This window comes from Malaya genurostris, chromosome 2 (genome assembly GCF_030247185.1).
Source record: "Malaya genurostris strain Urasoe2022 chromosome 2, Malgen_1.1, whole genome shotgun sequence".
NCBI classification, from domain to species: domain Eukaryota; kingdom Metazoa; phylum Arthropoda; class Insecta; order Diptera; family Culicidae; genus Malaya; species Malaya genurostris.
The window spans coordinates 273,583,989-273,598,386 of record NC_080571.1 but is presented as its reverse complement, the minus strand read 5'-3'; the positions used below and the strand labels follow the sequence as shown (position 1 = coordinate 273,598,386).

General features: G+C 40.4%; 1 protein-coding gene across 1 annotated transcript; it reads right to left on the bottom strand.

The window, feature by feature from the left end:
- Positions 1 to 6,821: 6,821 nt before the first annotated feature.
- On the bottom strand, positions 6,822 to 12,018 carry LOC131430096 (extracellular serine/threonine protein kinase four-jointed). Its single transcript, XM_058594778.1, has one exon. The coding sequence runs from the start codon at positions 9,865 to 9,867 to the stop codon at positions 8,137 to 8,139; it is 1,731 nt and encodes a 576-aa protein (XP_058450761.1). The 5' UTR covers positions 9,868 to 12,018; the 3' UTR covers positions 6,822 to 8,136.
- Between the last annotated feature and the right edge of the window lie 2,380 nt (positions 12,019 to 14,398).

Below are 14,398 nucleotides of genomic sequence, written 5' to 3'. Positions count from 1 at the left end.
TATGCACGATTTACCAGCCAAGCAGATATGTGCTTCTGTGGCTCAGTCGACTAACAGGTGTGCTTTGTGATCTAATGTTTTGTCGCGTTGTTGCTGTCGATCTTTTGATTTTTATTTCATTCGTTTTAAAACCATGTAATTTTCAAATCACACAATTTTACATGTTCTTGAATATAAATTTGGGTGAAATATGACGCACCATTTATGTGCATCTGATAAGATGTAAAATCACAAGAATTTTTCTAACTGTGCACAAGAATTTTTCTAACTGTGGAAGACTGATTACTGAATGCGCCGTAGTTTTTCCAATATCAAATAAATGTATGACTTTCTTGTAAACAGACTGTATATTTGATGATTAAATTGAAACCTATAACATGTTTTAATGTGACCTTGTTGAATATTAAATAACGTGATGTGGAAAACATATTATTTCGCTAAAAACATGAAATCGGAGCTATAACATGTTTGAATTCATAGTGTGAACATAGTATTATTGTATAATTACACAATTCTGCCCAACAGATATTTTACCCAGATTAAAATTTTCTGAAGGCTTGTGCAAAATTTTGAGTCGATATATCTAATATCGCTACTCTATCCACCAGTTGCACTTGAACTGCATAGCCAACTGAATACATTCAGAGTTATGCATATGCATCAGACTCACGCTTTCAAATTTAGGTGGTTGATGGACATGGCAAACACAACTCAAAATATCTCTTTTCAATCCACCTAGTGCTGTATTATTGAAACATTTTTTCATTGGGCGAATTTTTCATACGAAATTAGATAGATTTATTTGACCATTGTTGAAATCGGCTAAGGCATCTTCGAAAATGGAGCGGATAGAAAAAAAGAGCGCTTTGTCGGATGAGTCACTCCGACAGAAATAATTTTGAAAGGTTCCTGCTCTGCCAAGTATGTCACACCAAGAAGCAAAAAACAGTAAGAAAAATATGAAAAATTCATGTCATGTGTGGTGTTGGTAATTTTTAAATTGTATACCGAAACCTCCATTTACGAACTAAACGAGAGTTTGTAAAAAGAGGTAATTCTAAAAAAATGTTTACGTTATTTGGGATTTGGTTCGTAAAAAAAGTTTTATGTAATGAATGTGGAAACCGCCCATCATATGGCTATTTTCGGAACGGATGTGAAGAGTAAATGCAAGAAAATCAAGTTTGGGCTCGTTTCAAAATCCAAGATGATGGCTTCCGGTTTATTAATATTGCTTAAAACTCCTAACAATATGGGTATTTTCGGAACGGAAACATTGTTTTCCGGCACCTTTTCATCAGTTCTTCTAGAAAATACCCATACTGTTAGGATTTTCAAGGAATATCAAGAAACCGCCATCTTGAATTTCAGAACCACCTAAAACATCATTTTCCGGAATCTACTCTTTACGTCCGTTTCAAAAATACCCATATTGTAGTAGTTTCCATGGAATATAAATGAGCCGGAAATCGCTTTCGATGTATGCCAAAACCTCTTTTTACGAAGTAGGTTCGTAAAAAAAGTTCACGTTATTTGGGATTTGGTTCGTGAAAAAAGATTACGTAATTTGGGATTTGGTTTGTGAAAAGAGTTACGTAAAAAGAGGTAACGTATAAAAAGTGTTCGTAAACGGAGGTTTGGGTGTATTCCTTCGACCACAAAGAAAAAATCTTGTAAAATTACATCTTATGATCAAGGCAAATCTGAGTGCCAGGAATTGATGTAAACAATTCATAAAACCATTAAAGTAAATGTATTTCTTTGTTTACTCTCCATTCAAGTTACTTCTGCGTTATTATCCAAATGTACGTAAACTGTTTAGTACTAATTACAAATGCAAAGCGGAAGTAAATGTGAAAAATTATAAGTTATTAGCAGAAGAGAGAGAGGTCATAGTGAAATCGTTATTTCATTTCCCGACATTATGGAATGTTCACGTCGAAATAATGTAGTCAAGTGCAGAGAAAATGTAATTGTATTGCACAGTTCACACTAAGTCGAACGGCATAGTATAACACTGTGATGATCATAAGTGCAACAACATAAACACATAAACATATAAACAACAACACAATCATAAGATTCGGTTATTTTCGGTACTCCACTCGTTGTCGAACTAATTGGCAGGGTTTCCAGTAATGCAGATATTCAAGAAAGATCCAAAGAAAAACAATGATTTTCGTTGATGTAGGTTTTGTTGAAACATGGTATGGCAATGTTACACATATTCACTATCCAGATTCTTGTTTCTCAAAGAAAAATATGTTGCTTTTGCTTGCAACTCTTGAGCAGCTTGTAACGAGGTACACTGAAAATAATTTGCACGCTAGCATCATGTGCAAAGCATTTGAACTATCACTACTTGTAGAACACATGAAAATCATGAAAACATACACTAAACTCATAAAATGAGTGAAAAAGCTGTTGATATGTAGTGGAAATTATGTCACATTTATTTAAATGCACATCAAAATGATAATAAATATCGTTACCTCTAAATTCAATATGAATTTCATATGAATGTCACATTGTTTTACATTAAGATTTCAATTGAAACAGAGTTGACCGAATCAAGTGTTTTGCACACACATCTGTGCTGTACTCATTTCCACTTGAAAATGAAGTGGTTAACACATGTAGTTCGATTTAATATCAAAACACATCACATCCAAAAGAAAAACACATCAAAGCTAAGTGAAAAATAATCTCCTCTTGCATTTTAGTGAATTTGCACATGAAATCTTAAATCAAATCGCTTTGGTTAGGTATTGAAATGGAAAAGCACCATAAATTGAAGTGCTGTTTACATATGAATCGAACGTACAAATTTTTATCAGTGTAGGAAACAGGCTACAAGTATTGATTTGTACGTTCCCGGTTTCGTACTCTTGAAATCTTGAAAACTCTTGCTTCATTACAATACAATTACATTGTCGAAATCATGGCCTGCTTTGAATCGTAAAATTTTTACCAATTTACAGGAAGCTATGTCAAAAGTTCTTAGCGTCAGTAGGATCCATAGCACTAGCCATGCAATGATTCTGTACGCTATATGAATCGGCTGCGAAGTCTGTTGAAACAGAAAGGAATGTAATGCCAAAACTTTGCCTTTTTTATGCCAAAAGTTTTCGAAATGGCATGAATTAATCGTTTGGTATTATTGCTGTGATCACGAATTAGCCCTAAAAATTTTGACAGGAGATTTTTGCTCGCACACTACCGCTTAAAAATAACTACTCAAAAATGAGTAAGATCTCACTCATCTATAGAAAAAGTGGAACAACTCTAATTTAGAGTAACAAAGTACACTCTTAGAAAAAATGAAATTTACGTTTGACGTAAATTCAAGCTCTCCGTTATTTTGTTCAGAGAGTACACAATATTACTTCTGCTAGCATCTTCTATCTATATATATATATATATATATATATATATATATATATATATATATATATATATATATATATATATATATATATATATATATATATATATATATATATATATATATATATATATATATATATATATATATATATATATATAAATGCAGAGATCATTCTTTGTAATCGCATCACGTAAGAACGGATGGACGGATTTACATGATTCTTTTTTTGTTTGATAAGTTTTCGCACATGAAAAAAATTAGGAAAACTTGCAGGAAAAGTGGGAAAAATCCATAAAGTTGTTTTGTATGGAAAATGGAATATTCCACTGAAAATGTCGCCAATGATTGCTAGATCTACGATTGATGTGCTTGGCCGTCGAACGAAAGAATCTTTTGGTGCGCAACGAGTAGTTTTGTTTGAAGTTTTCACATGCATACTAGATTGATGTTATTCGTCATTCCGAGCCACGTGCATAATTGGGAATCGTCATTATTGCTTACTAATGTCGTTTTCGCTTGAGAAAACTGAAACTGTCCCAGGATAGTTTCATGAAACACTTTTTAACAAACCTGTGTTGGTTTCGCACTTAGCAACGAGGATCTGAACAAACCTGATATAAAAACCAGGTTTGAAACTGATTCGATTTTTAGTTCAACCATGTTGAAACTAGGTTCGAAACTAGCTTCAAACAAACGGTTTGACAGCAGTTAGGGAGGAAACTGGGTTAAATTTAGAATTAAACGAAAACGAAATAAATGACTGGCGGAATGAATACTGTTCTAGAAATAGGCTGGAGAAAAAGTTCTGATATCGTTCACCAGATGATGGATTGTGTGTGATGGAGTCAGATGAATAATATTGGTCATTGAGAGTGTGAGTTTAACAAGTCTGAAAATTTTTGAATTAATCAATGAAAAGATTCTGCTGTAGAAGCGCTAAGGTCTAACTAAGAGATTTTCCTTGAATTAGATCAATGTTCAAGAGGATTGCCATAATGGATTGAGACTGACATTTTCTATCCATTATTCTGTGAATCAATATCTAATTAAAATTTAAGCGTAGTCTCATCAAGCAACAAAAAGTTCCACAGTACCTGAAAAATATCCACTTTAATAGAGCTATAGAGTACGTGTGGAACTTTTTGGCAACTTGAACGCATTTCTGAGAAAACTTTGTCGCTACTTAAAAGTTTTTCAAGGAACTGTTCAAAGTTAGTTCTGTTGTGTTGGGTGAATATTCAAGTATGAGTGATTCCCTGAAAAAGGACTGTTCAGAATACTTTGTATGCTTCTTAAGCCAAATCTTTTTTTTTACGAAATTTTGGTTACTTTGGCTAAATACAAATTGTAAATATATCCTACTCTACCAAATGAAGAACTCTAGAAACGAAACTCTTCAACATATTGTTAAGTTTGTCAATACAAAATTCTGGTTAGTGAGCTTTTTTATCGATTACCGAAAGCAAGAATCACATCTGGAAGAGAAAACGTGGCACCTTATATCCTTTATGTCAAAGCCATTAGAGAGAGATTTCTGTTCAGTGCTTTGATACAAAGGTTCTTGATTAGATTATGTATCTTTGCTCAATTTTTGCTTAACAGAAGTATTTCACATTTTAACATTAATTTTTGGTGATATTTTTGTTTGGGCTGAAGCGAATGTGTGTCGAGTTCCGTTGATTGTAGGTTAATCAGAAAAATAATGGAGAGAAACGTTAACCACTTAGTCGACAATTCTGCTGTCCGAAAACATAAATTCGAACAAATAGTTTTTGGGCGAGACGAAGTTCGACGGGTCAGCTAGTGTAGAAATAAATTTTGTGTCTGTATTGATGTGAACTTCAGCAAAATTTACTGAGAAGTTAATAATATGACTAATCTTTACATGCTTTGAATTGTGAATGTAAGTGAATCGCGTCGCTCCTTTTATGTGCATTTATTAAGATGTACATTTTTCTAAATGTATACACACTTAGATACATATCGTATAACTTTACATCTTCTGACACTGACTGACTGGCAGCGCAAACATTTTTACAGCCGATTTGACTCAAGTTTCGTGTATTTTGATACATTTTTAAAAGCTAAAACCAAGGATGGTTTTTATGGTATCAACGAACGCTCACCAGCAACTCTTCACACGATTGAATCCGTGCCATCAAAGAGAGACGGATATCATCGCAACAACAAAAACCCGGCATGGCTCATTTAACATAGAATAGACACCAGTGCGAGAGCGAATTTCTCTCGATGACATTTCTGCGAATCAAAGGTTAGCACGCTGCTGTGGGGATCCTCTCTGAAGCAAGAAACGGTCGCTTATTCTCGTTTCGCGATCCGATTCTATACAGGCAGTTGATAATTGCGATAGAATCATTTTACTATTGCCGCTTATTCTAACTATGTGCATATAACCTTGATATAAGTTGTGTCTATGAAAATGTCTGTGAATGCTCCACACAAGGGTTTTGAAATATTGCAACCTAGTATGAGAATCCTCAAGTTGAATCATCGATGCGATTTTCTGCGATAATTGTCAACTTGCGATTCTCTCTTTGGAAATTCCACACAGCACCAATCATTATCAGACTGTAATTTTTTTAGGGGCCGTGTAATACTGAAGTGGAGCGAAGAAATGTAGAAAAATTCTCTCGCGGTTCATGCATTCAGAGACTCGAGTTCTCGTAGCATCTTCTTTCGGATTGAAAATGTTGTATACAATATAGATAGCAATATAGCAGCTTCTGTCAAATTTTCGGCAATCACCAACACTGACTAAAACATGCTATCGTTTCGCGCCTGCGTTAAAAGTTTGATTTGTTCGAAACAGATTCAAATCATTCTTGTAAAACTCAATCATTTGACGGATAACGCTCTGTCTGTTGAAACATTAGCGTTACCTGTAAGTACTATTTCTGGTTGCTGTACAGTCATTTAACGGATTAAGTTTTTATCGATTCAGTCTGATGTGGATTTACGTATCCTGAAAGCTATAAAGATGGAATCATTCGCTACGAAAAACGCTTGAATTCATTTCAACACAAAGAGCTTGAGTTCATACTAGACAGATGAAGGACAAGAATAACAACGGAAATACGCTTGAAATTATATCCTATTAGTGAAACAAAACGAGATTCTTTCATATATTCGGAATTATACCCGTTAAAAGACTACTTTCTTTAAAAAAAAACAGTCTTTCTGTCTATGTTAGAACTAATCATCAAATATAAGCTGTAAATCGTCGTTTTTCAGAAATAAATTGGATGCGCAACCTTGTCATACAGAGTCGAAGTGAATTTTACAAAATTCGGTATTAAAATTGTACAAAATTCGATGTTACATTCAAAAACCTCTATAATCGACCGAAAAAATGTTTATTAAATGTTCAAAAACAAGCTCTCAAAAAAATTAAAGTTCATATTTTCAAAGTATAAATCTTTTTATTGTTCTATGTAATACTGAAGATTATTGGCCAGTATGATAAAACGTGGCAACTAACTGTTATGAAAGTGAAAATCCAGACATTTAAGAAGCCCTCGGAGTCAAAAACAACCGCCAATGAATAGTTAGCCATAGCCACTGCACTTCATGCAGCACTCATTTGCAGTGCTAATAGCCGAATAACAAGCTCCGTTTTCAATTTTCGACTTCAAATCTCAAATTGGCCCTCGAGATCCCCTACCGTGCTAATCTCGGCCGACCAATGAAAGGTGCCTTCTTCAAGACGCTAGGAAATATGCCTCACTGCTTCTCCTGAACCAGGGGGATGAGCGAGAGAGGGATATAGCAAAGAGAAAATTAATTCAAAAACTCTTCACCTGGCTCAGATTGAAGCCAATTAGAGAATTCTCGTCATCAAGCATCATTCCCGAGACCCTACGAAAACAAGAGCTTCCAAGCGGGATCCAAACGACATCAACCATTGGAGCCCTTTTTGTATCCCAATATTTACCAACGGTTCGAGCATTCCCACACACACACATACACACACAGATCTCGTCCGGTTTTTGTATTCACCCCTGCTGCTATTCACTAAACTATTTTATACTGTCTTTCAATCTCTCTCGCTATTTTCCTCTACCTAAAACAATTTTCCATTGGTGCCTTTGTACCTCGGCCGTGGTTAGTGGCTAAAAATCGCGATAAATTCCCTAAATCTCGTATAAACAAACTAAACTTACGGGCATGTGTATCGATTCCTCGAGGTCACCTGGACAAACTCGGCTGGGGGTCTCCCCAGGTCGTCCTACGCCGGGATTCCTAGCGAGAGTGCGAGCGAGACCGGCTGACTGGCTGGCAACAATTGCAGACAACAAAAAAACAACAACAGCTAAAGAGCACATGCAGTATCACACTCGTGTCCAATCACACTCACACACACACACACACAAACTCAGTTGCCCAATCAGATCCTAGTCGATGCAGGAATAATTGAAGCAAACAAACAAAGAAACAAATAAATCGGAACAACAAAACAGCACTAAACAAACGATGCATTTTTGCACTGCCTCCGTCCCGTCCGTTCCGCCCTCGCTCACACTCACTCGGCCCCTCTCCGGAACGGATATCGCTTTACCGCAATCGCCTAGGTCGCAGTAGATCCCGCAGAGAGAGAGGGGGCGCGAGAGAAAAATTAAAAAAAACTTCTGTTTTGAACACGACCAGCGTACTTTTTTCCCTACTCGGACCGCGTTTCCTCCGACCGGTGACGACGGATCGATCGATCGACGGTGTCCTATCTATCGGGGCTATCGGTTGGAGAAAATTTCGCGACACTTTTGCACTTGACCTAACACTCGATCAATCCTATCGACTAGTATCTTGACGGATTTCTCCGGCAGCGGTGGCAGCACGTCCCGAATCTTGGCGTTGGTCGTTCGCTCGAACAGCTCGTTCAGCCGCTGGCCGACGTTGTTATCCCGCAGGTGCTGCAGTGCCACGATCGTCGACCGCCGGAACACGCACAGATTGTCCAGCAGCAAACCGTGGTAGGCTTCGTATTTCTTCAGCAACCGGTAGCCGTGCAGCAGCCCGGACTCGTTATCCAGAAAGACCAACAGCTGTGAGTCACTCTGACGGGCGAGGTTATGCGCCGGAGCGGCCATGATGTCGGCATTCCACTGGAAGTTGTACAAGTTGTTCACCACCCGATCGAGGTTGGCGATCAGATAGTCGAATACAATCAGATCCGACCACTGAGCCAGTTCGACGAGCCGCTTCAGGACCGGCTCCCCGAGGGGTGCGCCCGGTGGCCGGATGGGCTGCAGCTGCTCTGGGATCGGGGTGGCACCGAGTCGATCTAGCAGACTCGGCGGAGGTTTCGGTAGGTCGATACCTTCGGTGATGTTTTTGATGTCCAATTTGTTCAGATGCCGTTCCAACGGTTGGAACGGTTTCGGTATTCCTGCCGGTTCGAGATTTCCAATCCACTTGGTGATCACGACCGGTTTGGTGGACTTCCACTGGGAATTCGAGATGTCGTCGGTGACCGATGACCACAGTTTGGTTTCCATATCGATGATTGCGGCCGCACTCGGTGCAAGGTTCGTAATATTCAACAGTTGGCCGAGATAAAAACTAAACAGTTCCCCTTGTATTTGGTCGGTGTTTTGTCGATACCGGGCACACGCCCGGGTGCCATCCCGAAATACCACCATTCGGTTTTGCATTCTGCCGCAGCCTATTTCCAGGTGATCGACTTCGGCATTTCGTAAATATCGCGTCCAAGACTCACTCTGACGCTTATCGAAGCCCTTGGGAAGAGCCTGCTCAACGGTAGAACCCCAAAATATATCGTTCAGGATGACACCATCGGTGTCCTCCAGATCATCTTGGTCGTAATTATGACTCACGATTTGTACGATGGATTCTTCCGGATTGTCTTTCTCCGATCCACCGGAGCTCAGGACCTGTTCGATAATCGATGGTTGCGAAAGCTTCTTTTCCGGACCTTTATGGAAAAGTCCATCCGGAGTTCGTCGAACCGTGTATTCTTTTATGTAACGATCTTCGGGATCAAATTTCTTGATCACCATAGTGTCCTTATCGTCTCGCTGATCGATGTGAAAGGCATGTCGGAATACATCCTCTGCTTTCAGCTTTTCCTCCGCTATGAAGGACACCGAGTTGTACGAGTCCTTCCCCCGCAGATCGTCGATCGTCGGAAAGTGGGGCAATTTGTGTGGCAAATGATCGTACCTTTCCAGCAAGCTGGGTCCGGTTTCTTTACTCTCGGTGGCGCTGTCACTACCGGCACCGCTGGCACCGGCAGATCCTTTCGCATTCGTCACCGCCTGTGACATACCAATTAGTGGCACAAACACGCCAAGTGCCAGCCCCAGGGAAAACGCAGCCATAACGCTCAGTAAACAGGCCTGCCGTTGAAATACACGTCGTCGTCTTGCTGTGATTGACATTGTATCACTATCACGATCTTGATCACAACTTCCACCGGCTTCCACGGTACGAACGTCAAACATTTTGCGCGCCCTCCCGCTTCTTGTCGTTGATGTTCCCGTAAACTGGGGTTCGTGTTCTGTCGTTTCTCCACCACACTCACAAGTCTATCGTTTCTGGGTCTCCTCTGTCCCTTTTCGATGGCGGTCCTGCTAGTGCTCCCCACAGCTCGTTTTGAGATGCTAGAGCTCTGATGCTGGCTGTCTCGATTTATAATTGATTTATTCGAGTGATAAACTTTTTACAATCCTATTAAATCTTTTCGCTTGTTACACACTTGTTGACGCGGATAGGACGACTGCTACAAGATGTTGCTGCAGGTAGCTATGGACATCCGTTGGTCCGACGACTATTCCACTGCTGCTACTTCTGGCTGGTCCGTCGCGAACTTTAGTACCGTGTGTTATTATGATATGTTTTGAAAAATTACACATTATTAGAGATTCTTTTTATTTCACTTTTACGTTCCGTAGCGTTTTTTTAAATATATTTTTTTGCGAACTCCTTCTCCCTCTGTCTCGCTTTCTCTCTCTCTATACCCTGAATTCTTTTCGTTCACGTTCACTCTTCGCCCCCAAGATCATATATAGATTATCACAATTTTGTGGTTATTACTATCGCAATTATGGTTCACAACAGCTTCGTTTTTTACTGTAAGCAAACTTTTAACCTTTTTTTCTTTCTTTCTTCTGGAAGCCTTCTTTTCAGCGTGCTCTCTTCTCGCCGTTTTTAACTCTTATTCTTGCGCACTTCTTAGCTCCACGTTTGTTTTCAGCTCGCTTATTTTTTATCTTTTCTTACACCCACAACTTCTTCTTGAAAGAATTTTTCTCTTATCTCTTCTTCTCGAACTTCACCTCTTCGGGGGGGGAATCTTCACTTTGCGCCCGGGTAAATTCCTACGCTGCCCTCAACGATACAACACTCTCGGTAGGGCGAAAAATTGTACAAGTTAAAGTACTTGAACTTCACTCGAATTTCTTTCTCGAATACTGGGGGAAGGGAAAAAAAACCCAACAACAACAACCGCAACCGAGAAAAACGGAAACTTTTCTGCGTTGATTCGGTTGAGCTCTCGAATTACGGCGCGTTTAGGAGGTTGCCGTTTGCTCCTGGGGCGCCCGACGAATCACCGTCGGCTTGTCTGCCTGCCAGCCTGACAGCACACAATCCGTTGTCCGTCGCCGTCGTCGTCGTCGTCGTTGTCGACTACTCCGCTCAACACTTTCCATATGTTTAATTATTCATAAAAGACACACACTCACGGTCCGTCCGGCGGTTGATCTGTGCACGGGGTTTCATCACCGCGCCTCCGCTGGTCCTTGATGGAGGTCGTTTTTTGAAAACATCTCTCTTTTGCCGTCCGGAGTAGCGCTTTTGAAACTATCTCGTTTTCATATTTTGTACCTCGCCTGCCTGCCACACTTCGAAGCCCTTTCGGAGTCCGTCCAACTGTGCGAGCCAGCACAGACCTTCTTGAGACTTTCGGTCGGACGGAATCTAGAAGCGTAACAAGGCCCCTTCGGTCGGGTTTTTTGGCTTCACCCGTCTTATCTCTGCGTTTTCAGGCTTTTCAACTCATCCACAACTCAGTGCCTGTCTATCTTGTTTGTGGTGGTTTGTCTGTCCTTCAGGTGGCGAACATTCGAACGCAGCTGCAGTAGGCCACACTTTTGCTAAAATACTTTCCCGGGATTACGATGGTTCCTCCAGAAAACGGTTCGCTACCGAGATTCCTTAGCAATTAACCGTGTTCGTGGCGCTGGCTTCCCCTTCTTTTGGGCCACACTCACTGCTCACGATCGTTGAAGTTTACGGCTGACGAAGAGACAAATCCGAAACACCGTCGCCGATTCCAACTGATTGTTCTCCGTAGTTTAAAAAATATGCCGAAACCAAAAAAAAAAAACAACACACAAAGCTGCTAACAAAAGCCAATCCGCACACGATCACGAAGTTTTTCGTGCAAGCCGAAACAAAAACAGCAAAATCGGTAATCCACACACAAAGTTTCTCGTGGTCTCCACGCGCACTGTTCTCGGCAAGTCAGAATCTGATTTATTTGACACACCAACTCCTGCCTAAAAGGAGAATAGTAGTACCAACGGGAATTTGTTGTTTCCCCAAGTCAAGTACTCGCGAAGCGCGAACGAAAAACTGAACTGCTCGGAATGAAATCTTCAGTAAGACTGGTGAGTTCTGGTGCCACTTTCGACTGTTTCAATTCCGAGTCCGCTCTCCGGTACAGCACCACCACACCAAGCAAACACGCACATACCTGCACGGTGATACAAGAAAAACCTGCCCAACAGGTCGTATCCTCTCTCTTTCCGGCCTGACGGAGCCTACGAGCCTCCCTACTGGCAATGCAATGATCATTCACCAATACACTTCCGGTGACGGTTTCTCTCTCTTTCTCTCTCTCCTTCTCACACTCACACGCACACTTCGTCAATCGTTTCGGGAGAGATGAGAGAGTCATCATTGTAACAGTCAGTACCTCACTCTCTTATCACTCACCTTTGCTTCAGATGCTGAATGAAAAGAGCTCGGCGGCTGCGGCTGGCCATAGTTTAACACACTGTGAGCGATTTACTCATAGAAATTAATAACAATAATCGTACACCTGAGTGAGTGAGGCCCGTTCTACCGTTCTCTCCCAATTTTTACCAGCGATCGAGAAAAAGCCCGTCGTATGAGAAATTCTTTCGCCCAAACCCAACGAGAACGACGAGCGTAAACAAATATAATATGAAATAACGAGAGTATTGTGGTGGAACAACCAAGGAATCAAAGCAAAGCTGGCGGGTTGGTTGAGGTTGGTTGGGTGACACGCTGCGATGGGTAGCTAGCAAAAATGAGAGAGAGCAAACGAGGATGGTGATCAGAGGGAAAGTATGATAAGTGTGCAAGAATTAGGAGAGACTTCAAATTATGCTTGTTGTTGCTGTTGGTGATCCGTCGTCATCGTTCTTCTTCCTGAAAAGATTGCCGCGCAGCCGCGCTGCCACACATCAGCAGCATCAACGATTTCGTCCCCGGTCCAATCGGATCGGATCAGATCGGATCGGAATGAAACGGAACGGGACGGACGGTACGCGTTGCGTACCGATGTGGCCTGTGCGATCGGTTTTTGGGACTATTTTTCCTTCTTTTTCCGACTTGCTCGAATCTAACTGCGGCCACAACCACGGTCACAAACGGTGTGTGTAAAGTCACCATCATCGCCATTATCATCGTCATTGCCCGGCCGTCATTCCGTGATCGCGATGATCCGGATGGAGCCGAACAGCAGGGGAAAGGAAAGGCGTCGGCGGGCGGGGGACGGGTTTGCTTCGGTGTAGCACAACACAGCAAAGCACAGCACAGCACAGATCGAACTGGTTGATTGACCCGAGGATTCGGGGAGTGTTTGGAATATTTGTGTTGATTTGCGATCGAAGTCATTAGATGGGATGAATGGTCTAATAGTTTGCTAATTGGGGTGCTTTAATTTGGCGTCGGACGTGTGTCAGGTTCGATCGGAATAGACGTGTTTAGGCTCGGTTTGTTCGAGTGAAGAATCAATTTTAACTGAGCAAAAACATACGCTAAAGGCATGAATCACGGGGCACACAAAGTTTAAACGCTTTTAAAATTATTTTCTATTATTCGGGTGATCGGAAATTATTTACTCGCATGAACATGTGAGATAATTGATTTTTCAGGTTCCCATCATGAAAACAAAAATAGAGATGATGGTGGATGCACTGAATTAAAAACTTATTCAAATGACCGATTGCAACCTTAATCTAGTTTAGGTGCTAAAATTGTTTGCAAATGATAAAACTGACAAATGAATTTTTTCATAATATTTGATTTTTTAACCCTTCCCACATTTTTTGCTTTGGATTTTGTATTACACGGAGAACCCTTCGATCATAAAATTGCGATATCGCAGTTTTTGATTTTAGCGATAGTTGATTTAACTTATTTCTTTTTGATTCAACCAATATTGTTTTTGATTTTCATATATTCAAGTAGTTGAAAAATATGTTGTTTTTAATGCTGTCAAATGACGGAGACAGTTGAAAGCTAAACAATAATTGCAATGTAAAATCAACAACATTTTTAGTTGAAATCTGTTCGCGTCGCTTCAAAATGTCAATGAACACAACATCGATGGTTAAAGCTTTTGGTGAAATTGTGTTCATTCGATTTGAGAAATTTATGATAACAAGTGTTTGTCTAATAGCGGTGTTGTGATAAAGTTAACCTTGCTTAAGATGAAAAAGATTTGGTGACAAATTAGAAAATGTTAATGAATGATCGTCTCGTAATCTTTCAGGTATGCGCAAAAATTTTATGCTTCAAATTCGATCATTGATTTACTTCCAGCAGACTGTTTTACTTCCAGCTGTTTGATACCGATGATGATGTTCATGCAATAAAACGCTTTTTGACATGAATTTAATTTATAAAAGTAACAGGAGCGAAAGGTTTCAAACACACAGAACGCGCTGCGATTGAATGGCGCGTTTGAATTGCCGTCGCAAAATTCCAATTCCCAGCGGT